The 25,844-nt window shown below is 47.9% G+C and overlaps 1 protein-coding gene across 1 annotated transcript in view; it reads left to right on the plus strand.

Annotated features, from left to right (window-relative positions):
- CFAP53 (cilia and flagella associated protein 53) overlaps positions 1-24,863 on the plus strand; it is a 41,896-nt gene extending 17,033 nt beyond the window's left edge. The window contains exons 4-8 of the mRNA XM_074995788.1: positions 8,077-8,380; positions 9,602-9,820; positions 21,676-21,892; positions 22,635-22,737; positions 24,294-24,863. Coding sequence (XP_074851889.1) covers positions 8,077-8,380; positions 9,602-9,820; positions 21,676-21,892; positions 22,635-22,737; positions 24,294-24,522 — 1,072 coding nt within the window. The 3' untranslated portion in view covers positions 24,523-24,863. The remainder of the gene's footprint in view (positions 1-8,076; positions 8,381-9,601; positions 9,821-21,675; positions 21,893-22,634; positions 22,738-24,293) is intronic.
- Positions 24,864-25,844: the final 981 nt, after the last annotated feature.

Below are 25,844 nucleotides of genomic sequence, written 5' to 3' on the forward strand. Positions count from 1 at the left end.
GAGGCCGGCAGGGCACATGTGCAGCCACCTGCTGCCCCCAGTCGGCAGGTGGACCCAGAGGGGACCCGGGTCCGGGAGGCCCTGCGGGCCCACTTCGACCAACAGGCCGCGGGGTGAACTCTGCCCAGGCCCCCTACTACCCGCCCCTTCCTCCACCACACTCCTGCCCCAACGCCCACACCATGGAGCACCCCACCGCCCCCCCTCCCACTTGTCCTGGACAAATGACAGCACGAACTTGTGGCTGAACGTAAACTTTTTTTTTGTCTTTCAGAAACTTTTTTTTTTTGGCTCAATAAATATATATGTCAAACACAAACCAAAAAGTAGGGACAAACATTCCACAAAAGCAATATGTGCACAAATAAAACAATACAACAAAGCAAACAACTGTGCGCCATCAAAAAAGGAAACCAGGGAGGAGAACGGGGAGAACTATTTACAGGGGGGGGACGGGGCAAACGGGGGCACCAAAACAAGAGTCCAACTATATACAACAAGGGGGGGGCCACGTCCCGGGCCCCTCGCCTCTATAGCCCAGCACTGGGCGTGCCCGGCTGGGAGCCCCGCCGTGCCTGCAGTCTGGTCCGCGGCTGGGTGGGAGCGGGCTGGACCGGAAGGTATCGGTGCCGGCGAGTCTCAGGTGGCTCCAGGGGTCCCTCGGTGCTCTGGCCCTCGCGGGTGGGTGGTGGGGCGACGGCGGATGGCCCGGCGACGGCCGGAGCAGCTGGTGGTGGGGCTGCAGGAGCGGGCAGGGCGGGCGATGGCTCGGCCGGCGCAGCATGGGGGGCCAGGTAGTCGACCAGCCGGTTGAATGTCTGCATATAGGCCCCCCAGGCCTCCTGGCGACAGGCCAGCGCCCGCTCCTGCAGCTGGAGGTGCTGCTCCGAGACCTCCAGCTGCCGGCGGAGGATGGCCAGCAGCTGGGGGTCCGTCGCCGTCGCCGGTAGTAGGCGCGGGGTCCACCGTCTAGCCCTCCGCAGGGCCGGTCGTTCCTCAGCCGAGGGGCTGCCCTGGAGCGATGGTCCCGGAGGGCTCTCCGGGACAACTGAGGCCTCGCCGGCGCTCTCTTCCGGTCCTTCGGATGGTGCAGGTGCAGGTGCAGGACACAGGAGAGGAGGGGGGAAAGAAGAATGGAGACAGGCGTTAGTGTGGGCCCCGAGCCGTGGCCTCTGTCCCCCCCGCCCTGTGCTGCAGGTTCCCCATCCCCGTCCCCGGGAGATGCTGCTGTGATGGATGGGGTTCAGGGGTCCCCCTGCCCTGCACCCCGTCCCCTGGTGGGAGCGACTCTCACTTCACCCCGCAGGGTCTGAGAGCAGGAGAGCTTTCTTAGCCCACAGATGGCCAGTTTCTGGCAGGAGTGACAGCACCAGCTGTCGGAAGAGACAGTCCTTCCAACCCGTCGTGGGGAGAAGACCCCAAGGGGGGGCCCCTCTGGGATGCAGCTTTCCCCCTCCTCTGGCTGGCTGCCTACCAGCTCTCCCTTCCCCTAGCCTCTACCTGTGGCCCCCGCCCTCGCCCCCCAATTCCAAGCCAGCTCGGCTCCTCCCTCCTGTTTGTTCAGGGCAGAGGTGTCACCTGCCAGCTGTAGCGCCAGGATCCTCCTTTGGCCCTGGGAGCTCTTCGGCTCTTGTGGCTCATATGTAGCCTGAGTCTCCCTTTGGCACTCCCCCCACTCCATCACATGCTGCTGCTGCTGCGGGGTGTCCCACCCCCTCCGCCCGGGGGCCCCTCGAGGTTCCGCTCCCCCCTGGCCCGGGGATGGGGCATGGCACTGTCATGCAGGGTGGGGGGGGCAGGGGCTGATGGCTGCAGTGCTGTGAGGGCCATGGCCCTGGTGTCCTTGGGGCCATGGCCATGTGAGCGTGTGGGGGGCCCTGGACACATCTCTGTTACCCCCGCCCCTCCAGCCCCGGGGTGTCCACCAGAGAGGGGTACCTACCTGTGGGTCTGCTCCCACGGTCCGGAGATCCCCGGGGGTCAGAGGCCCTGCTGCTGCTCCGGGATGGCAGGAGGAGGATCTGCAGGCTGGATTCTGCGGAGGAGGAGCCCCCCTCCTCCTCCTCCTCCTCCTCCTGCCGCGATGTCCCGGGGATGGCCTCCGGGGGGGGCCCCCGGGGTGCGGGGCTTGCCTCTGGGTCGGACTCCGGCTGCAGGGCCTGCTGGGGCTCATCAGCCGAGGTGTCAAGGGTGGCCGGAGGGGAGGAGGTGTGCCGGGAGCCCAGGATGTCCCTGAGCTCCCTGTAAAAGGGGCAAGTGACGGGGACGGCCCCAGATCGGCTGGCCGCATCCCGGGCCCGGGCGTAACCCTGCCGCAGCTTCTTGACCTTACTCCTCACATGATCAGGAGTGCGGGCAGGGTGACCCCGGGCAGCCAGGCCATCGGCCAGCCGAGCGAACGCATCCGCGTTCCGCTTCTTGCTCCCCGTTACCTGGAGCACCTCCTCCTCGCTCCAGAGCCCCAGCAGGTCCCGCAGCTCGGGCTCCGTCCAGGAGGGGCCCCGCTGCCGCTTTCCAGACTGGCTGCCCTGGCTCCCCTTGGGGGGGGTGCCCTGGGGGCGCTGGGGGGGCTCCTGGCTAGCCATCACCGCTGGGTGGGTGGCTGATGGCTGTGCAGGCTTGCCGCGTGTGCAGGCTGCAGCCTGCACGTTGCCTCAGCTTCCTGCAGAGTCAGGGTGGGGGAGGGGACCTTTAAGGGGCCGCTCCGTGCGGCCACCAGTGAGCTGAGGGGCTGGAGAGAGCGTCTCTCAACCCCCCAGCTGATGGCCGCCATGGAGGACCCAGCAATTTCGACGTTGCGGGACGCGGATCGTCTACACTGTCCCTACTTCGACGTTGAACGTCGAAGTAGGGCACTATTCCTATCTCCTCATGGGGTTAGCGACTTTGACGTCTCGCCCCCTAACGTCGAAGTTAGTGCCGCTACTTCGAAGTAGCATGCACGTGTAGACACAGCTATTTTATGTCATACATTCTATTCTTCCTTTTGTTGCTTCTCTCAAAAACAATACACTGAGCCTGGTTGCCAGTGGTAACCTAGATCGCCTGCCCTTTAATCCAGCCCTGGACATAAGAACACTCTGGCCATTTCCCTCCTTCTGCTTTCTCACCCTGCTGGATCTCCTGGGAGGTATAGTCTTTGCAGGAGGACATTTTGCACATTGAAACTTCTTTCCTGACTGCATGTAACTCTTTGCACTGGCTTTGCTGGTAGAAAGGAAGTACAGCTCATCAGTGAATTCCCTTCTCTCACCTGTAAGTTTTACATAAATGCCTTAAAAGGTAATAGAGCCAGCACAAATTGTCAACAGATGGACTTATCTTTTGATCTCCTTCCTAAGACAGGAACTTCCTTCTTTCTTCCAGTATCGTGTGTTAGCTTTGTATCTTACAATTTTTTGTCTTTATCTTTTTCCCCAGCGAATGGAGGGGGTTTGTATCATGGTATAGGGGAGAAAGATTTTCTTCCTGTTGAAATGTCCAGAGCTGATGTCATTCTAATCTCTGATAGGGTACTCTGTCCCCCCAAGAATTAAAACTGTGTCCCCTGTTCCCACAAGCAGCATTTCCATTGTTTCACATTATATTAATTATGGTATGGCCTGTTCAGGAGAGAGAGGTTACTCTTGAGATATTTTGGGCTCAGAGATGTGAAAGTTTTGAAGAGGAAGAATAAGGCCTTGAGCTGAATCCTGGATTATCTGAAGAGCCAGTGCAGGAACCAAGGTGGAGTTGGTTTCTGTTCTTTTGCTTAGGCTACTCTCAGAAGCTTGTAACTGCCAATTGTATCTCAGCATGGGTGTCGTTCTATTAAGCTTTATGTTCTCTCTAATCTCGCTCACCAAACTACAGGAGACGAATGTGAGAAATTAGAAAGTCAAATATAAGTGAGTAATAATTAGGGATGTTATAGGTTAACTGGCTAACCAGTAAGCCTCACCTGAAATAGTTCTGGTTAACCAGTAGGAGCTGGAGCAGTCCCCCTCCTGGCATAGGCAGGGTTTTGCTCCAGCCCCTTGGGGCTGCCATAGCTGGTGGGTGCATCAGTGTGGCTGGAGCAGCCCGTGTGTGTAGCTACATTGAGGGGTGGGGCCCACTAGGGAGTCTGCTCCAGGCCAGATCCAGTGGCCTCCCCCAACCACCCCCCTTTAATTGGTTAAACAGTAGGTTTACTTATTGTTTAACTGTTTAACCAATTAATCAGCATTTTATGTCCCTTGCAATAATGCGTACAAGAAGTTTTATTTCTTTCATATCTATCTCTGGAAGCATTTTATCCTATCTAGCTTGATTCCTAAATGAGATTGGAACCTGGATGAAGGACAACTGCCTGAAGGTATACCTAGGAAAGATGGAGATTACGTTTGTAGAAAGAGGAAAATGTTTTGAATAACTGGGTAATGGTGTAACATCAGCCTCATCTAACTTTGTTACTTGCAGGGTGGTGCTGATCTCTGCTTCTTTGGACCTAGTTATTTATTAAAATATAATTTTATAACTTTGATTTAAAAAAATCACTGGAACTTTAATTTTTGAGTCATTCCATTTTCCTTTCCTTCCCAGGCTATCAATTACAGACAAAGATATATTTTAGAGAAAATTACAAAATCAGAATTTGCATAAAAATATTACAACTCCCAACCCCCTTCGTGTTAACACTACAAGCATTTTACAGAGGAAGTTGCTATCATAGCAATTTTGTCTCAGTTCTATTAAATGGATAAATCACTGTGAGAGAAGTAAATTTGTATTCTGTCTTCTGTAAATTACTATGTACAGTCTGCATTTTTAATGTTAAGAGGCTTAGGACAGCACTAAGAGGTAAAACAGCCATCTGGGGGAGCAGATGTTCATATGTTACTGTAAAAGCTGCTTTGAATGAATTATTTTGATGGAATCAAGTTATTTTATATTAAAATTCTAACCATGGCAAACTTTTTCCCTTTTCCCCTTGAGAATTCTTCTAAATTTAGGTTGTGTGAAACTACTAACTACTTGAAATTACTAATTTCAGATTGCGTGAAATACAATAACTATTTTTAATCCCTTGTTACTGAGAACCCCTTGAACTCTTTGTATTAAAGGAGTATAGTTTTCCTTAGGGTAATATCTTTCAGATCACAAGAACTATATATTTCTTTTGGACTACTATTCTCTTAAATAATGATTATTTTTAAGTGTCTTATCATTGAATTCTACCAAGAAGTTAAAATGCAGGTTGTTAACTACACCTAAAATGCAGGATAACTGGAACCAATATTTCATAGCTGTTTGATACTTCATACATGCAGCCAGAACTTTATGACCCAACTTATAATTCTTAGTGCTTATCTTGAATTTCAGAGCACTTTATAGAACAGAATTAATCATCAGGGCATTATATCAATCCTTTTGTTACAGAGGTGGAAATGGACTTAGGTCTGAGTAGGTGTCCAATGTCCTATCCACAGCGTCATGCTCCCTTCCCAGATGTGGTAGTGGCACTGTAGTAAGACCAGGTTATCAACTGGCATGCCACACATAAGTGAACACAAAAAAAGGTCAGGATATGAAATAAAAAAATTTGGCCCTTCTTTATGTTTCTATGCCAACTGTGTTTTCTTTTTAAAATTACAATTTAAATGTCAGAACCCCAATATTTTCATTTGAAGAGGAGATTTGATTCTAGTTCCAGAATGGGATACTATACCAACTGCTCAAATCTGAAACCTCTGGACCTCAATGCATGGGATTCTACTGCATGAGTTTAAAAGTAACATGGCTCTTAGCTAAGTATAGAGTAGATTTTGGCCATATCCAGCTGGGACAGAATGCCACACCAAGCAGCAATGAATTACACAGGCTTAGAGGGGCATGTGCCTGCAAAGTTTCACGAAAGTTCATGAGAATCAGTGTAAGACTAAGGAAGGATCTGTGCATGTGAATCCCCTTGTAGGAGTGGGATCTAAGGTATAACTGTCTTTTGAGGCAACTGGTGATTCTGCATCTCATTTAGTGTGGTTCCATTCATTTAGACTAACCTCAGTGGAGCAGCGAAAGTGTTTGTATTTTGTACAGCACCATGTTCCTTGTCAATACTTAGCAGATGAAAATAGATGCAGAAGGGCCATTGTTCATAATGGACAGGTCGTCAGTAGCAACATTACTTCCACTCTCAGGGCTGACAAACAAAATTTTAATTTTATGTTTTTAGGTGAGAAATAATAGTAAGTAATGTGATATTCTTTGGTATTTTCCATTACTGAAGTTATGACAATTATATTTCCCATCCTGATAACTGCAGCACTGTAAGATAGTTGTTTGACTGTTTAAGAATTTTTGCTATACAAATTATCAGACTAAACAGTCAATGTATGTAAAAATTATTACTGCACATTATATAAATAACTATCAGTAAGTTGTCATATGTAGTTCCTGAAACACAGTAAATAGGTTATCTATATAGGTGATCACAATGAATTCCTAAATAAGTTCTGCAATACAGTAAACTCTTTCATATCCAGCACAACCAGGACTGAGAGGTTGCTGGATATTCAAATATGCTGCGTGGTGGAGAGGTGCCTTCCCCTACTCCTTGACGCGGCTCCATGCCTGCCTGCAGGGGGCTCTTGTCACCCTCTGTTGCAGGACAGTGGTCTCGCTTGGCTCCTTCTTCTCTGCCTCGTGGTGGGTAGTCAGCTCCTCCTGCTCCTGGCTTGGCTAGTGTGGCAGCTCCTCCTGCAGCCAGCTGCACTGCTGGTCTGCCCTTCTTCCCTGGTACCTCGTTCTCCCAGGCAGCCTGCAACGGGGCCTCTCTGTACCACTCCTGCTCCTATCGCGCCTGCCCTGAATGGTGGGGCGTCCCCTCCCCTGAAGTCTGTGCTCTGCTCTCCAGCCACCTCTAGCTTCAGCACGGCTGTGTGCTCGGGGGTGCTCACAGGGGCTTCTGGGGTCCCACACCAGCCAGAGCAGCCCACCGCACCCAGATAACACAGCGCCTTCCTCGGTGTGGCTGCCATGTTCCGGGCCATTGGTGCACGAATGCCCCACCACTGGGGGCAGCTGGGCATGTGCTGCTCCCTGGGCGGTGGCTGGATTCTGCTCCCCTGTAACCAATGGGTGGGAGGAGAGGAGTGGGACAGGGAGGCAGCTGCAAGCAGCACAGCCCCCTGGAGGAGGCCTATGTGCCAGGATGGCACCTAGTGCCAGTTGTTTGAGAATTGCAGTAGACTGAACACTGGTTAAAAGAGAGTTCACTGTAATCAGTTGAAGATTGTTTGTTTCCTATGAGCATTAAATGACGTGGGATATTTTTAGTTAATTACATGCATACATGCTCTTCAGGATGATAATTCTTCAAGATGATGAATATTCACCATTATCTGTTACCTTCCTCTTTGTTTTTACATTAAGTCAATGGTGAAGAGTGAAACTGCACAAGTTTACAGGGTGAATTAAAATGCGTGCATATTGTTCACACTAAATTTAGATTGATAGCATACATTGATATTAATTGGAGTTCACTTATAAAAATTCAAGCACAGGTGTTCTTGAAATATCCATTTTTTCTCTTAAATTGAAGATAAAATATTAATTTTATATAACTCAGTTGCAGTGAATAAATGAAAGCTAAAATGAAAGCTATAAATTTCATAGATGTCATAGCATTGAACAGGTGTGTGTCTTGTTTATTGAATGATACTTAATATTTGAACAGTATAACAAAGATGCCAGCACTGCTGATAATTTTCTGAATGTGATCCAGCTTCGCAGTTATTAACAAATGTTGGAATATATATATATTTATTTAGTATCACATTTTATAGATGGGTAAACTGGGGAATATAACTTAAAAATTTGCTGCTTCTCCCATTAATGGAAAAATTCCTATTGAGTTCCCTGGTGCAGGATGAGGCTCTTAGTGATTTTCTCAGGCCTTAGCAAAAGTTGATGTTAGAACCAGTTTTAGAATTAAGCAATTTCGGAGTCCACGTTCTATAATCAGATCATTAGACCTTGACTCTGTCTTCATCAAAAGTCACGAAGCTACCTTCTTTGTAATCTTATGACTCTTTTTGCCTTTACATACATGCTTAGAGAACACTGTGAAGAGGTTCGTTTACAGTGGAGTCAGAGACATCAGAAGGAGGTGTGTTCAGACCGACTGGCCCAACTGGCCCTTAAAGAAGAATTGAAGAAGCAAGAGAAAAGGGAGGAACAGATATTTGCAGAGCTTTGGGAACAGGACCGATTGGCCAAGGAAAAGCGAGAGAAAGAGGACTTCCAGAAAAGATCCGAACAGAATCAAGAAATGTTGAATGTACTTAATGCTCAGATAGCTGCACTGGATGCTCAAAAAGGGGAGGCAAAGCGATTGAAAGAAGAAGAGGCTCAGTTACTGGTAATTTAATATAATTATCAATGCAGGATCATAATTAAAGGTTTGCTGTGCATGGATATTTAGATTAGCATGAACCTTACTTGAATCTTTTGCTAATTTTCAAGGCAGGCTACAAAGCTCACCTGTGTTAATAATTTTTTTTCTGAAGAAACAAGTTGAAAAATAAATGATTTTAGTCTGACTGGGATGGGCCAGGTTGAAAGTTGATCTTGGAGTGAACAGAACATTTTATGCTGGTTTTCAGTGACAGAAATGCTCACAGCCTAGCTTTGAGGAAGGGACTATCTACTAGTATATGGTCGTGATTTTCAGAGAAAATGTAAATCAGGCAACCAGCTTCCTCAGGGTGCTTTGAAAACAGCCAGTATTTCCACAGCATCTAGCACAATGAACGTGGGTGTGGCCTGAAGCATGGCTGTAATACAAATAATACAGAGCACTTGATAGATGCAAATTGTAATTCATGAAGGGTATTTAAAGCAGCCAGATCCCTTTGGTCTGACAAAAAATTCCTACCATATAGCCGTAAACAGTTCCTGTGCCAGTTCAGTCATTTTAAACCATAGATAGGAAAACTTCTGTTTGTTCCAGGGCACCTTTCAGGATGCACCCAGACAACGAAACTCAATTATTTTTCCATCATGTTCCATTAGGGGAAAAATTAAAATAGATGGGCTTTGCATACTGCTCTAAACTCATTTTCACGAAAGAAAATGTGGCAGTTTTGTAACATGATGAAATTCAGTAAGGACAAGTGTAAGGTATACCACTTAGGACGGAACAACCAGTTGCACATATACAACATGGGAATGAATGGCTATTGTTAATATTTATTGTACACAAAATTCTTTTGTGTAAAAGTTGGAAAGTGTTCAGATAAAAATAATAAATTGCTGCTACTCTTTGATTTGCAACATATGAATCATTGCCCATCATTAGTATTTAGAGAACAACAGTTTTTCCAGTAACTTGGAAATGAAACAAACATGATAATTAGAAAGAAAATTGTGATTTATAATGAAGAATACACTAAAATGTTCATGCCTTAACAACTGTATTAGATGACAGTATTAAATCTGAAATCCCCAAGCATCAGCAACCATAATCTTCAATATTTATCTTCCCTTTTACATGTCCAAATTAAACCAGGGCCAACCATTATTTTCTTTTAAAGATATACAGGGATTTTGCAAGTTGGCTACTCTTCTTTTATTGTTGCAGGAAGAGGAAAGGAAGCTATTAAAACTAGAAGAGGAGCAAGTTCAGATGGAGAAATTACAGAAACAGAAGAAACACAGGGACATATTGGTTAACTCAGCTCAGGCAAAGATGAATCGTCTTAATCGGGAAAAACAAGAAGAACTTGCTCTAGACATGAAGATCTTAGAACGGCTTTTGCATGAATCCCAGGAAGACACAGAGGGCAAAAAGCAAAGAAAGGTAAAGGCAAAGGGCATTTGATCATGTTCAAATTGTGAGACAATATCTGATTTCCCAGTCTGGACTAATTCCATTGACCTTAGTGGAGTTACATATGTGTGAGATCAGAATCAAGTCCTGTTCTATTTATAAATTGATTTTGTTGGTTGGAAATCTTTTTATATTAAGGTCTTTGGACTGCATATTTGAACTCTTTTTTTTCCTGCACTCTGCTTTTCAAAAGGAACCTGATGTCATGTTAAAGACAGAGGGAAACCTTTTAAAATGATCAAAACAAAAAGCAGTCAAGTAGCACTTTAAAGACTAGCAAAATAGTTTATTAGGTGAGCTTTCGTGGGACAGACCCACTTCTTCAGACCATAGCCTGACCAGAACAGACTCAATGGCTACGTCTACACGTGTATGCTACGTCGAAATAGCTTAAAGGGCCCCTCCCAGACACACTCAGCCTGCACAGCACGTGGTTTGCAGAGCCATAGGCACGCACACCTCGGCGAAGCAGTTATGGACCTGCAGCAGCAGCAGCAGCAGCCACCAGACGTCCACCCAGCCGCCCCTGCAGGAGCAGTGCTCGCCCTGCTCAATGCCATGCAGGAGGCAGCTGACCACCTTCTAGTCACAGAAGAGGAGCTGCCCCCAGGGGAGGAGGAAGCAACCTCAGACCCTGCAGCCCCCCGCCCCCCCACCACCGCTGCACACGCCGCCGGCTGTGGAGCTACCCCACGAGCACCGACTGGTGGGAGCGGCTGGTCCTCGGCAAGTGGGATGATGACCGCTGGCTCCAGAACTTTCATATGAGCCGGCAGACATTTCTGGAGCTCTGCCAGTGGCTCACCCCTGCACTGAGGCACCAGGACACCACCATGCAGCGTGCCCTCAGCGTGGAGAAACGGGTCGGCATCGCTGTCTGGAAGCTGGCCACTCCAGACAGCTACCGATCCGTGGGCCAGCAGTTTGGCGTCAGCAAGGCCACCGTCGGGGCTGTCCTCATGGAGGTAAGAGGACCCATGGGGAGGGGGAGGCAGCCCTGCGGGTGGAGGGGAGCCCTGGCAGGGGAGGGGAGGGGAGGGGAGGGGAGGAGAGCCCTGGCAGGGGAGGGGAGGGGAGCCCTGGAGGGGGAGGGCCAGACACACCCTGCACACCCCTCATTGGTGCTCTCCCATGTCCTTCCCCTGCAGGTCGTCCGCGCCATCAACGCCCTGCTCCTCCACAGGCTCGTGTGGCTTGGGGGCCCGGATGCCGCCATCACGGGGTTTGCCACCCTGGGCTTCCCAAATTGCTTCGGGGCTCTGGATGGGACCCATATCCCCATCTGTGCCCCGGAGCACAGTGGAGGACGCTTCTTGAACAGGAAGGGCTACCATTCAGTGGTCCTCCAGGCCTTGGTGGACAGCCGGGGCCGCTTCCTGGACATATATGTTGGCTGGCCTGGCAGCACCCACGACGCCCGGGTATTCCAGAATTTGGGCCTATGCCGCCGGCTGGAGGCGGGGACCTACATCCCCCCAGCAGGAGATCCCTGTGGGGTACACCACGATGCCCCTCTGCGTCGTCACAGATACGGCGTACCCCCTCCGGCCCTGGCTCATGCACCCTTACACGGGCCATCTGTCAGCCAGGCAGGAGCGCTTCAACATGTGCCTGAACCACGAGCACCAGGTGGTTGAGCACACATTTGGCTGCCTCAAAGGGCGCTGGAGGTGTCTCCTCACCCGCCTTGATGCGGGCCCCACCAACATCCCCCAGATTGTGGGCACGTGCAGCACCCTCCACAACCTGGTGGAGAGCAAGGGGGAGGCATTCTTTCAGGGCTGGGCTGTGGAGGCTGGCAGGGCTGATGTGCAGCCACCCGCTGCCCCCAGTTGCCAGGTGGATGCCGAGGGGATCCGGGTCCAGGAGGCCCTGCGGGCCCATTTCCACGAGGCTGCGGCGTGAACGCTGGCAGGCCCCCCACTGAACCCCCACCATTCTCCACAACACTCCCTGCCCCTACGCCCACATCACAGAGCACCCAAGAGCACCCCCCCCCACTTTTCTTGCAAATAAAAATAGACCTGTTGTTCGTGAAACCACAAAACGGTGAATTTGTATTATTATATTATTACAACAAACATAAATATTATATATTATATGATAACCAATAAACAGTGGAACACAAGGAAGGGGAGAACTATTTACATGGGGGGGCAGGTATCCTAAAATAACGGGTCTAATACAAACTATATACAACACAAGTAAAAGGGGATATGTACAAAGGGGGGGGGCCCATGTCCTGGGCCCCGCACCCCCTAATGTCCAGCACTGGGGGTGGGCGGCCGCGACCCGTGCCTCGGCCTCAGCCCTGGCCGGGGCTGGCTGGGGCCGGACGGACCGGCAGATATGGCCGGCAGGTGTCAGCAGGCCCCAGGTCCCCCTCGGCGGAAGGCCCCTCGGTGGCGGACGGCGGTGCGACAGCGGGTGGAGCAGCGGGTGGAGCGGCGGGTGGAACAGGCGGGGGGGCAGAGTGGCGGCTGGCGCGGCATGGGGGGCGAGGTAGTCTGCGATGCACTCAAATGTGCGCATAAAGGACCCCCATGCCTCCTGGCACCAGGCCAGCGCCCGCTCCTGCAGATGGAGGCGCCGCTCCTCCACCCACAGGCACTGCTCCGAGACCTCCAGCTGCCGCCGGAGGATAGCCAGCAGCTGGGGGTCCGTTGCCGTCCGGGGGTGGTGCTGGGTCCGCCGTCGTCCCCACCCTGGGGCTGGTCGGTGCTCCGCTGAGGGGCTGGCCTGGAGTGATGGCCCCGGTGGGCTCTCCGGGACCACTGACACCTCGCTGGTGTTCTCCGGTCCCTCCGATGGTGCAGCTGCGGAACACGGGGGGGAAGAAGAGTGGAGACAGCCGTTAGTGTGGGCCCCGAGCCGTGGCCCTTGTCCCCCCACCCCTCTGCTGCTGGTTCCCCATCCCCGTCCCCAGGAGATGCTGCTGCTGCTGATAGGTGTCCCACCCCCTCCCCCCGGGGGACCCTAGGTTCCGCTCCCCCCATCCCCAGGGATGGGGCATGGCACTGTCCTGTTGGGGGGGCAGGGGCTGATGCACACTTCTGAGGGACATGCCACTGCTGTCCTTGGGGCCATGGTCATCTGGGCATGTGGAGGGCCCTGGTCATGTCTGTTGCCCCTGCTCCTCAACCCTGGGGGTGTGCACCGGGGGGGTACATACCTGACGGTCCGCTCCCATGGTCGGGGGACACCCTGTGGGCGGACGCCCAGCTGGAGCTCCGGGATGGGATGGCGACCTGGAGCCTCCCGTTGCTGGAGGAGTATCCCCCCTCCTCCTCCTCCTCCGGTGTCCCAGGGGTGGGCTCCTGGGGGGGCCCCTGGGGTGCGGGGCTAGCCTCCGGGGCGGACTCCGCCTCCGGGGCGTGCTGGGGCTCATCGGCCAAGGTGTCAAGAGTGGCTGGCAGGGAGGAGGTGTGTCAGGGGCCCAGGATTTCCCTGAGCTCCCTGTAAAAGGGGCAAATGATGGGGGTGGCCCCAGATTGGCTGGCCACATCCCGGGCCTCGGTGTAACCCTGCCGCAGCTCCTTAACCTTACACCTGACGTGGTCAGGAGTGCGGGCAGGGTGACCCAGGTGGCCAGGCCCTCGGCCAGCTGAGCGAATGCATCCGCATTCCGCCTCTTGCTCCCCATTACCTGGAGCACCTCCTCCTCGCTCCAGAGCCCCAGCAGGTCCTGGAGCTCGGCCTCCATCCAGGAGGGGCCCCGCTGCCTCTTCCCCAGCTGGCTGCCAGCCTGGGAGCCCAGGCTCCGCTTGGGGGGGGTGCTCTGGGGTTGCTTGGGGGGCTGGCGGGCAGCCATTGCTGTGGGGGTGGTGGACTGCGGCTGCAGAGGGGCATGCAGGCTGGCCGCGTGGCTGTGCTGCCGCCTGCACACTCTCTCAGCTTCCTGCACAGGAAAGCAGGGGGCGGGGACCTTTAAGGGGCCACTGCACGCGGCGACCATTGAGCTCAGGGGCTGGAGAGAGCGTCTCTCAACCCCTCAGCTGATGGCCACCATGGCGGACCCCGCTATTTCGATGTTGCGGGACGCGCATCGGCTACATGTGCCCTACTTCAATGTTCAATGTCGAAGTAGGGCGCTATTCCCATCTCCTCATGAGGATAGCGATTTTGACGTCTTGCCGCCTTACGTCGATGTCAACTTCGAAATAGCGCCTGGCACGTGTAGACGTGGTGGGCGCTATTTCGAAGTTGGCGCGGCTACTTCGAAGTAGCCGGCACATGTAGACATGGCTAATATTTAAGGCACAGAGAACCAAAAACAGTAAGCAAGGAGGACAAATCAGAAAAAGATAATCAAGGTGAGCAAATCAGAGAGTGGAGGGATCTGGGGGAGGTCAAGAATTAGATTAAGCCAAGTATGCAGACGAGCCCCTATAGTGACTCAGAAAGTTACCGTCCGGGTTTAAACCAAGTAAGAACGGTGCGAAAGTTCTTTTTCAGTAACACACATACCTTTAGGTCATTAATAGAATGCCCCATTCCATTAAAATGTTGACTAACTGGTTTGTGGATCTGGAGTGTTTTGATGTCTGCTTTGTGCCTATTAACCCTTTGTCTAAGGGAGTTAGAAGTCTGTCCAATATACAAAGCATCTGGGCATTGTTGGCACATGATGGCATATATGATGTTAGTAGAGGAGCATGAGAAAATGCCCGTGCTTCTGTGAGTAACCTGGTTAGGTCCAGTGATGGTATTTCCAGAGAAGATATGTGGACAAAGCTGGCAGCGGGCTTTGTTGCAGGGAAAGGTTCCAGGAGTGGTATTCCTGGGGTACAGACTGTGGCTGTTAGTAAGGATCCTCATGAGTTTGGGAGGTTGTCTGTAGGAGAGAACAGGCATGTCACCCAGGGCCTTCTGGAGCGTGGCATCCTGATTAAGGATAGGTTGTAGGTCTTTAATAATTCATTGCACTATAGTCACTATAGGGGCTCCTCTGCATACTTGGCTTAATCTAATTCTTGACCTTCCCCCACCACCCCTCCACTCTCTGATTTGCTCACCTTGATTATCTTTTTCTGATTTGTCATCCTTGCTTACTGTTTTTGGTTCTCTGTGCCTTAAATTTTGAGTCTGTTCTGGTCTGGCTATGGTCTGAAGAAGTGGGTCTGTCCCACGAAAGCTCACCTAATAAACTATTTTGCTAGTCTTTAAAGTGCTACTTGACTACTTTTTGTTTTGATAGTGTATAGACTAGCATGGCTTCCTCTCTGTTACTTTTAAAATTAATATCACAAGCTAGGTTTGCACTTGACCAGATTAGAACTCTAGGGCAAAGGACTGGAAATCCAGAGGATCATACAATCTAATCGGCTCTGACCCACCTGCTGCTTCCACCGTGTATAAATCAGTTACTATTGGGGCTTTCCACAGTCTGGCTGGGAATATAGGTTAGACAGCCTAATGCTAAGCTTTCTCCATTTTCATGCATGTTGTATATTTATAACTGCAGAGAAAAATAAATCTTATTTAAGCTGAACTGAAATGTATTAAAATACTAAAAATGTTTGAAATCTTTAGTTATTATCTGTCACTCTATATAGACGTGTGTGTAGTTTGAGTCCACAGTTGAAATGTTTTAAATGGCACAACATGACTTCTGACTTCTGTCTCTACTGCAAGTTCACTAGCACTTACATTTTAGTTTTGCATGATGCCTTTGGGCTTTTGTTTGTTTATGATTTATAAAGATAGCCTGAAGGATTTTCCACAGAAAAAGGTCAAAGAGGGTAATTCTGCTTGTTTTTTACTTCAGAAATTCAAGTTCTCTTTTTAATCAGGCTGTGTGAAATTATTATTTTAACAGCTATTCATATCCTTTTTCTTTTCCTGGTATTGAAAGGATGTTTCTGTTAAAGTTCAAAATCTGTACTCTTCAGTTAAGGTATTTGAGATCCTAATAAATATTTTTGTTTCCTGAAAACATCTGAGTTCAAGAAACCTGCTGTTTCTTAAATTACAAACCAAGTAGACTCACAGTCCAGTGGAAACAAAAAAAAGTTTGCAGGTTAGCTTTAAAGTATACCAAGGAACAGCACTCTTTATTCTGCTTAAGGTGTTTATAAGCTTGTGCATGGAAGGGAAATTCTGTAAATATTTCTTATATTCATAGCACTGGTTCAGGTCTATTGAAGTTAAGTAACTGCAGGAACCGTAGAATAGACAAGGTATAGGTCTGCCACTGGAATTTAAAGCACCTTGTCAGTTAGATCCTGTTCAGAGCAAAGGTAATGACTTGGAGTCGAAAATGCTGGTGGTACCCAGCATTGCTGGCAGTGGTGGAGCTGAACTGGTGTTACTAACTGTGGGATGTTTTGACAAAGCTTCTGGCATTGACAAACATCCTTCAGTCTGCGTAGACTATGGATCGCGCCCTTTGTAACTCCAGTTAAGATTGTCATTTGCAGCATTGACTGTGACTGTGAAGGCCCACATGAGAGTGATAGTCCTTGCTACATCTGCTGCATATGTAGTGGGTGTCTGGCAGGTCCTTGCTGTCCTTTCTACAGGCTTGCTTCTCCTCTGCCAGCAGTCTGATCTTCATCTCGCCCTTCTGAAGGCTCTTGTGTAGTTCCTGCTTCCAGCTGCTGCGGTCGTCTGCCAGCTCTTCCCAACTATCTGGGTCGATGTCTACCTCCTTGAGGTCCCTCTTACAGACGTCTCTGTAGCGCAATTAGGGGCATCTGGGAGGTCTTTGCCAGAGGCTAGCTCGCCATACAGGATATCTTTTGGGATCCTTCCATCATTCATCCTGTGGACGTGGCCAAGCCAGCGGAGCTGCTGCTGCCTGAGGAGGATATGCATGGTTGAAATTCCAGCTTGCTCGAGGATGACATTGTTGGGCACTCTGTCCTTCCATGATATCCCAAGAATGCACCTGTGGCAGCGGAAGTGGAAGTCATTCAGCCTCTTTTCCTGACAGGCATACAAGGTCCAAGACTCACTGCCGTAGAGGAAGGTGCTGAGGATGCAGGCTCTGTAGACTTGCATTTTGGTGTGAGTGTACAGCTTGTTGTTGTTCCACACTCTCTTGCTAAGTCTGAACAGAGTTATGGCTGCTTTTCTGATCCTCCTGTTTAGCTCAGTCTCCAGCGACAGGGTGTCAGTGATGGTGGACCCAAGGTAAGTAAACTCATGGATGACCTCTAGTGTGTAATTGTCAGTGCTGATTGATGGAGGTTCAGCAATGTCCTGACCAAGTACGTTTGTCTTCTCTAGGCTGGTGGTAAGCCCGAAGTCCTTGCATGCTTTGGAGAACTGATCCAGCAGTTTTTGAAGCTGGCCTTCTATGTGTGTCACTACAGCAGCGTCGTCTGCGAACAGCATGTCTCTAATGAGCACTTCCCGCACCTTAGACTTAGCCTTCAGCTTTGCAAGATTAAACAGTTTCCCGTCAGATCTTGTGTGCAAAAAGATGCCCTCTGTTGAGGACCCAAAGGCATGCTTCAGGAGGAGCGTGAAGAAGATCCCGAACAATGTCGGAGCAAGGACGCATCCTTGTTTGATGCCACTCCTGATGCTGAAAGCATCTGATGATGTGCTGTCATATTAGATGGCTCCTCTCATGTCTTCATGGAAAGACTGGATCATCTTGAGTAGCCGTGGTGAACAGCCTATCTTGTGGAGCAACTTAAACAGTCCATCCCTACTGACCGAGTCGAAAGCCTTGGTCAGGTCGATGAAGGCAACACACAGTGGCTTCCTCTGCTCCCTGAATTTCTCCTGCAGCTGCCTCAGGGAGAAGATCACGTCAATGGTAGATCTCTCGGCGGGGAATCCGCACTGGGATTCAGGATACACCCTCTCAGTGAGCTTCTGGAGTCTTCTGAGGATGACATGAGTGAACAATTTACCAGCGATACTTAGGAGGGAGATTCCATGGTAATTGTTGCAGTCACTCTGTCTCCTTTGTTCTCACAGAAGGTTACAATGTCGGCGTCCTGCATATCCTGTGAAACCTCACCCTCTCTCCAGCGTAGGCACAGCAGCTGATGTAGGGGTTCCAGGAGTGTGTTCAAGGTACACTTGATTACCACTGGTGGTATACCATCCTGGCCTGGGGCCTTTCCTACTGCAGTGCTGTCAATACCTTTCTTCAATTCGACCACAGTTGGTTCCTGGTCCAGCTCATCCATGACTGACAGGAGCTCGATGGTGTTGAGGGCTGTATCAACCACAGTGTTCTCGCATGAATACAGCTCGGAGTAGTACTCAACCCAGCACTCCATCTGTTTGGCTTTGTCAGTGATGACTTCACCAGATTTGGATTTCAGAGGTGCCATCTTGTTCTGGATGGGTCCCACTGCCTTCTTTATGCCCTCGTACATTCCCCTGAGATTACCAGAGTCAGCTCAGGTCTGGATACTGCTGCATAGCTTAAGCCAGTAGTTCTTGGCACAGTGCCTGGCTGTCTGCTGTACTATTTCTCTGGCTACTCTGAGTGCTTGCTGGGTACTCTGACTCGGTGAGCGTTTATACTTCAGAAGTGCAGCACACTTCTTTTCGATGACTGAAATCATCTCATCGGAGTTAGTTTTGAACCAGTCGTTTGTGTTTCCAGTTCTTCTTCCAAACACCGACAAAGCCATATTGTAGATTATGTCCCTCAGGTGCTGCCATCTGGATGTCACATCAGCACCCCCAGGGCTGCTGTGCAGATTCTCCTCAAGGGTCTCTCTGAACATTTTGGCATTTTCTGAGTTTGCCGTCTTTCTGGCATCAATGTGGGGCCTTCCAGTTGGTTTAGAATGGTGCAGCTTCTTGGGTCTCAGCTTGAGCTTGGACCAGACTAACAAATGATCTGCATCGCAGTTGGCACTATGGTAGCTGCGTGTCAGGAGGATGTTTTTTAGGTTGTTGCATCTGGTGATGACCAAGTCTAATTGGTCCCAGTGTTTCGAGCGTGGGTGTCTCCACGACACTCTGTGCTGTGGCTTGGTTTGGAAAAATGTGTTTGTGATGCACAAATTGTGGTACGTGCAAAGGTCGAGGAGACGTTGTCCATTGTCATTCATTTTTCCCACACCGAAGTGACTTAGGCAAGAGGGCCATCAGTCACGATCAGCTCCAACTCTTGCATTGAAGTCACCCAAAAGGTACAGTTGTTCACGAGCAAGTATTTGCACTATGGCGGCACTGAGCTCATCATAGAACTTGTCCTTTGCTTCTGGTGTGGCGTTCAGGGTTGGAGCGTAAGCGCTGATCAGGTGGATGGGACCGGCACAGGTTTGAAGTTTGACCTGAAGGAGTCTTTCTGATCTGCCTGTGACTATTTCCACCATTTGCAGAAGGGTGTTTCTGATGGCAAAGCCAACACCGTGCTCCTTGTGTTCCTCTTGGGCTTTGCCCTGCCAGAAAAAGGTGTTGTCCTTTTCCTTTAGCGATCCCGAAGCTGCGAGTCGCATCTCCTGCAAAGTGGCAATGTCAGCTTGGAGCCTCTTCAGTTCCTCGTTGATGACAGTGGTCTTTTGGGTGTCACTGATGTCCTGAAGATCTTCAGTCAAACCAGTCAACATGGTCCGTACATTCCAACAAGCACGCTTGAAACTCTGATTTCCTTTTCTTAATAATTTTCTTGTTGGTTTGCCTGGTGCTCATTTCAGTCACTTGTCAGGCTTGGGAAACTTAAGCCTCATGCACCCAGTGAGGAAAGTGAGCTGTGGTGAGACAGTACCCTACTGGCTGGGGGCTGCCCAGTTTAAGGCGGGCGGTGACTGTCCAATGAGATGCAATGATCTCTCCCACCATTGGAAGCAATCCCTGGCACTTGTTCTCTACGCCAATCGAGCAAGAGCTTATAACCGGTATCTGTTGCCTCCCGTGTGGGTTCAACGCTGTTAAGTGATGCTGGAGTACCTCTCCAGGTGCGAGCCTGGGCAATTTTTACGGAGACCTTGGGCTGCCCAGACACCAGGTCCCCACTCTCGGCTTTACTTATATAGTCCAAAGGAAAGGATAACCTCTACGTTTGGTACCAGCTCAGCTGCAGGAGTTGCCAGGACAGTGCCAGAAGCTGACACAGAACCGCCTTAGGACTCCCCTCCAAATTTTCTGTCAGGGTTTACTCCCTTAGCCTTACTCCTTCCCAGGATAACCCACAAGGCAGTGGGGCGGCATTGACAAGACTGGTGAAGTTATTAGCTGTTATAGGAAAAAAGAGTCCTACATTCAGATTCTGGCAGATAATTGAAAGAGAACAGTTTTGAATCTATGGTTAGAAAATGCATGTATTTGTATGACTGAATCTGCATATCCTGTTAATGATTTACCTTATGATTTTAAGGAGGCTTTTTCATATTTAAAAGCACTGCAGTCTCCCTTCAAAACAATGATAGAGTATTTTAGAAGACAGCTTTTTGTACTAACATTCACTAATCTGGGTTCTATTTCTGGATTTGCCACAAAGCTGCTGTGTGACTTCGGGCAAGTCACTTCACTGCTCAGTGCCTCAGTTTCTGCAGCCACAAAAAGGGGATGATTGATAACAAAAAGTTAAGGAGTTTTGAGAACTACAGGGAGTTGTTATAGCATTAGATCATGCTGGATCAAATTATTCTAGTGTGTTCAAATTTACTGTCTAGCTCCTTTATATACATTATAATTTACAAAACTTTATTTCTCTATTTCTTCAGAAATGCGAAGTTTAGCCTAATGTCACTGAAGAAAAGTTTTCATTCTTGAAAAGCTGTAATAATGTGATCTTTTTGTCATCATTTTGAACTGAGCTTTCTTCAAATTCAAATTTAATTTACTTTACAATAAATGACCCAGCTTGTGAGTGCCTACATTCAACTTGATATTTCTCTGTTTGTATGTAATACAGTAACTTTTGAACCCTACATCCCGCCAATTCCAAAAATTCAGGGAACATTTTAAGTGTCAAAGGCAGGATCCTATTAATTTTGTCACAAATTGGAAAACGGACAGGGGGAAATATGGAGTTGTGAGGAGCGGGTGCATGAACCCGCACTGGACAGGAAGGTGTTAAGGAGTTGCTCTGGCCTGGAGAGACCTGCCCTGCCACACCTGCAAGTCAGGAATGGAGGATGGAGGGAGGGAGTTGACACAGAACCTTGCTACCTTCTGGGCAGCTCTGGGAAGAAAGCAAAGTGCTGAGCTTTCCACCTTCCAGGGAGAGACCTGGAAGAGAGCGGAGCTTACACCCTTGCCTAAAAGAATGCCTAGGAGCCCTGAGGTGAATGGCTCTCTTTCCTGTTCTTTGTGCTAGTGAACCACTTACTTTTGAGCCATGCCCTTCAGAGTGCTACTGAATACCCCATGAGTCACTGGACACAGAGTGAGCACACAATTCTGTCACCTCCCCAAGAGGTGCTGTTGAAAGACCAAAACCCAGCCAGAGACTGCCCTGGACCATTGCTTCTGATTTACAGACCCATCAGTGTCAGCCACCTCTCTTATTACTTATACATCAAAGAACGGGTACATGGCAGTCACTAATACCTTCCAGCACAATAGCAACTGCATCTCAGCTCTATGAGTTGTTTATTGTGAGCTCGAACTCCTTACCTGAAGGGTACAGATATTGAATTTTAACAGTGCACTAAAAACAGCTGTGTAGACCCTGCACCTTCAGCTGGCAGCTTGGTGTCCGAAATGGGAGTGGGGAAGGGTGCCTTGAGAACTCCAGCCAGAGCCACAACATCTATGCAGCTGCTTTTGGTACAGTTGTGTAAGTCTATGGACCCAAACCGGGAAGTTTGCTCTCAGATGAGGTGTAGGCATACTCCCAGTCTTTTTCCCATGGGTTTTTGAACTAATGTATTGAAAGTGTATATGCTCTGCATGTTTTGTAGCAAGAGCTGCTCAAGGAGCAGCAGATGTATCGGGAATATCTGGCTCAACAACTGGAAGAGGAGAAGCGTCAAGAGAAACAAATGGACAAGCTTCTGGAGGAAGAGATGGAGAAGACTTGGGCCAAGAAGGCTGAGCAAATGAGATTGGAAAAGGAAGCCAGGAAACAGCTAATGAAAGATGTCTTGGATACAAGACGACTGCAGATTGAGGAGAAGTGTAAGGAATTTCAGCACAATTAAGCCTGGTCTACACCAAGGAACAAAGTCAATCCATTAGCATAGCTAGAAGTGACGTATCAGGATCGAATTTGTTCCCTGGTGTAGATCAGGGCTCTTCAGGCTTGCACCGATGTTCCTTACTCCATGAAATAGTGTGGAGTACTAAGTCAATGGCCTATCCCAGAGGGATCGATTGTGGCATATCGAACCCCCTTTCCATATAGACATATGCCTAGTCTGTGGGCAAAGCATTGCCTTCGGTAAAATGAATGCAAGTCCTGTCTTAGTCAATTGGGGTGGCACATGCTTTCCCTGAAAGTAGAATTTGGTCCCCAGTGCATATGAGGGATGAATGGATGGCACTGATAGAAGGCATGAGGATTACATAAAGGAATCGTGCGCACACGGCGTGGAGGCTATTACAATACATAAGACAGTGCATTTGCATTAGTTCCCAATCCCACAGCCTTCCCCACACAAACAGTCTTTACTCTGACCAGTTATCTCCATGACATCAGTGGAAGAAAGGCGAATCAAGTAAGAATTGTAGGAGTAAGCCCTAATTTCAGAACGTTCTGAAACTGTATATGTGAAATCCTGTTTTAGTGAATGATGCAGGTGGCACTCCTATTGCTTTTGTGCCCTTTCTGAAGCAGCAAGCTTGCCCCTTAGAATAAGCTATTTGGGTTTAAGTTTGTATCTGTCTAAGGTTAGCACTGCATTTATTTTTCCTTTTGTAGTGGAGAGAAATGCAAAACAGCAAGAAGAACTTGCTAAGGACAAGGAACTATTAGCCGAAGCCATTAAAGAGCTCAATTGTATAGAAGAAGAAAAATATTCAAGGTATTTTTTCCTTTTGCTGTAAATAAGTTTTGGCATAAAGTTGGGCCTTAAATGCTTAAGAATTGAATAAATCTCATTCTGAGTTATTTGTGTAATTGCAATGGGCTTTATCTGCACAAATTTTCTTGTCAAGTGCTACACAGTGTAGCCAATTTGGTAATGATTGTTTATTAGCGGTCATGCTATACTGAACAAAGTTGATTGTTCTTACACAGTTGTATTTCACCAAGAGTAATTGTCTGGAGCTTACTGGTTGCTTTTAGTAAGTATATACCCATATGTTGTGTCGTAAGAGGTCTATTCCTTAAATCCTGTTAAAAAAGTTAAGGTTTGTAATGTTACTTGAGCTTTTAGAGAGATTAATTCAACCACTCAATGTAAGAATTAGAATGTTCTGATTTATTCCAAAACTCTGTCTGTGCTTGAAGAATATTGACAGTGCTTTCAAGCATTGAAACAGAAAATCACACCATCAGAACAAATTCTCACTAGCTTATTATTGTCTGAGGAAAAAATACAGGTGCTTAGCACTCTCTGGAGTACACCTGTTCTACATGTCATGTACATGGGGCTTCTTTTACAGTGTCATTTTACTATCCATAATATTTCATTCATATATCCATAGTGTTACCCACTCTGATGCTTATTGATTGAGTTCTCCTTCCAGAACCAGTATGTGTTTCTTTCCATGGTGTTTTGGCTACAGTTTTATGATTAACAGAAAAGCCCTCTGCCCATCTCTGGGGTTTGGTGTCAGTCACACACTGTGGAGGAAAAAGTGCTGGCCATAGCACTTAGAATAGATGTGCTGTACTTTGTCGCAAAGGTGACACCCAATGTCACGAAGCAAAGTCTCTTGTCATATGGCTCACACTGCACTTCATTAACCACTGGTTTTGAGGACACTATTGACACTTCAGTACCAAGATGATAGGTGCTTTAGAAATACCTGACGTAAGTGGGCTATTCAAACAGTACTCTAGAGGATAGCAACAGTAAAGTGCAGGTCTTGGGCCAGAATACACTTTCTTCTTCCAAGCCATTTCTCAGAGTAGTTTTAGCATAAGTCCATGGCAAGAATATTTAGCCTGCCTTCTTAGGTGGAAGTACAAAAATAGAGATCCTCAAAACAAAAGAGAAAATGGGATATTAGGGGACTATCGGCATGAAAGGTAGACAAAGACCTCAACCTAACATTCAACTATATTCTGCATAATCCTGTGTCATTTCCTTGCTACAGTATTAGATAAAGAGTTACACAGATTTTGTGGGGGCAAAGCACAAAATTTGTCATTTGATTAGTGATTTTTCACAGATCATTGTCTGCTTAAGCACTATCATTGCACCCTGTGATTTATAAGCTACAGTAAAGAGAGGTTGCCTCAGATAATTTACAGTTTATTAAAATGTTGTTAATTAGAATAATAGTTGATGATAACAAGTAGGAGTTTTAAGTAGCATTTCATGAAAAATTAATCAATGATATCTGAAGAAGTCTGACCTGCTAATTTTCTGTCGTTATCCCTTAAATGAGACATTTGTCATATGATTTTCAGGCGAGTGAAGGAGGCAAAGGAATATCGGGAGCAGCTGCAGGCTCAAATTACCTATCAGCAGCAGACCCATATTGCTGAGGAAGAAGAGAAGCAGCGAGAATATGAATCGGGACTAGCAGCAGAGAGACTTTACCAGGAAAAGATGAAAGACATTTTCTCAAGACCTTACATGAAATTAGCAGAAATCCATCCTTTGAGAAGAAAACAAATGTCTAATCTGCAAGTATAGCATTTTCTTATTGTGATGAACACACTTCAGTTCCCTTAGACTGTATTTAAAACAGCACGTATGAATTGTTACATTCCATACTAATTTATATATCTGGTTCCACTTTCCCTATACTGTATGCAAATCATTTTAAGGTGCTTATAGGAGAATAAGACACATTCTCAAAGGGTTATGTTTCAACTGTGGATTTTCTTTTAGAAAATAACTTCCTCTGGATTAAAAAATTTACATTTAAATAAAACAACATTGTGTATGCACACTATCTATGAAATTAACTGCATGTAAGCATTCCTTAAAATCCGCTGAAAGCCACATTTGTAGAAGGATTTCAGGAACCTTCAATTGGGCCATATAAACTTTTGCAGTTCTATTTTTAAAGGGCTATTTTAGTTATGTATTTAAACAAAAACATTTAATACACATTTTCAATTTTTTTTAAAAAATGTGTAATTGTGTCCAGTGCATTTATGAGATTCTTTCAAAGGGATGGTATTATGTAACTCTTTAGAGGTCTTGGTGGCTAACAAGGATCTGTGGAACTTTTGGATCTCCAAACTGATCTGTGAAATTTATTGCTGGGAAAGATTTATTACATAATGGCCGTGGCTACTCTAGCACCCCCTTTCGAAAGGGGGATGCTAATGAGCCACTTTGGCAGATGCTAATAAGGTGATGCTATGTATATGCAGCGCCTCACTAGCATAATGGCAGCCGCGCGTTTCGAAAGTGCCGCTTTCAAAATGCACGCCGCTGGTGTAGGTGGGGGGGCCTTTCGAAAGCACCCCCTGGATTTCAAAAGCCCCCTCTTCCCAAAACCAAATGGGAAGAGTTTTGAAGAGTAAAGGGACTTAGAAGTTGCCCTGACACTTCGAAGTTCAGGTGGGTGAGCTGTTGCTAAATGCGAGCCGGTACTTCGAAGTTGAAAACTTCAAAGTTGCCGCGGGGGTGGGGAATTTGCTTAATGAAGTGCTGCATATGCAGTGCAACACTTCATTAGTAAACTCCCAAAACCCTAATTACCATCCTTCCTTCGAAGGAGGGTGGTAGTGTATTCACAGCGAAAGAGTTGTGGGATCCTTGAAACGGGTGAACAGAATTGATTGGAGAGCATAATACTTTAACACTTTATATCTACACAAAATGTAAGGAATAGTAATACTGTGCACATAATGCCCAGTAGTATTGTGTATACCACATCTAACATTCATGTATCAGCTTACAACTAGCTTATCTGCTTGAAGCTAATATTCCAGATCCAGCACAATCTATTTTGGTAGGACATGGAAATAAAACTGCTTTATTGTCAATGATGGATGAACTCT

The sequence above is a fragment of the Carettochelys insculpta genome, chromosome 5 (genome assembly GCF_033958435.1).
Source record: "Carettochelys insculpta isolate YL-2023 chromosome 5, ASM3395843v1, whole genome shotgun sequence".
Taxonomy (NCBI): Eukaryota; Metazoa; Chordata; order Testudines; family Carettochelyidae; genus Carettochelys; species Carettochelys insculpta.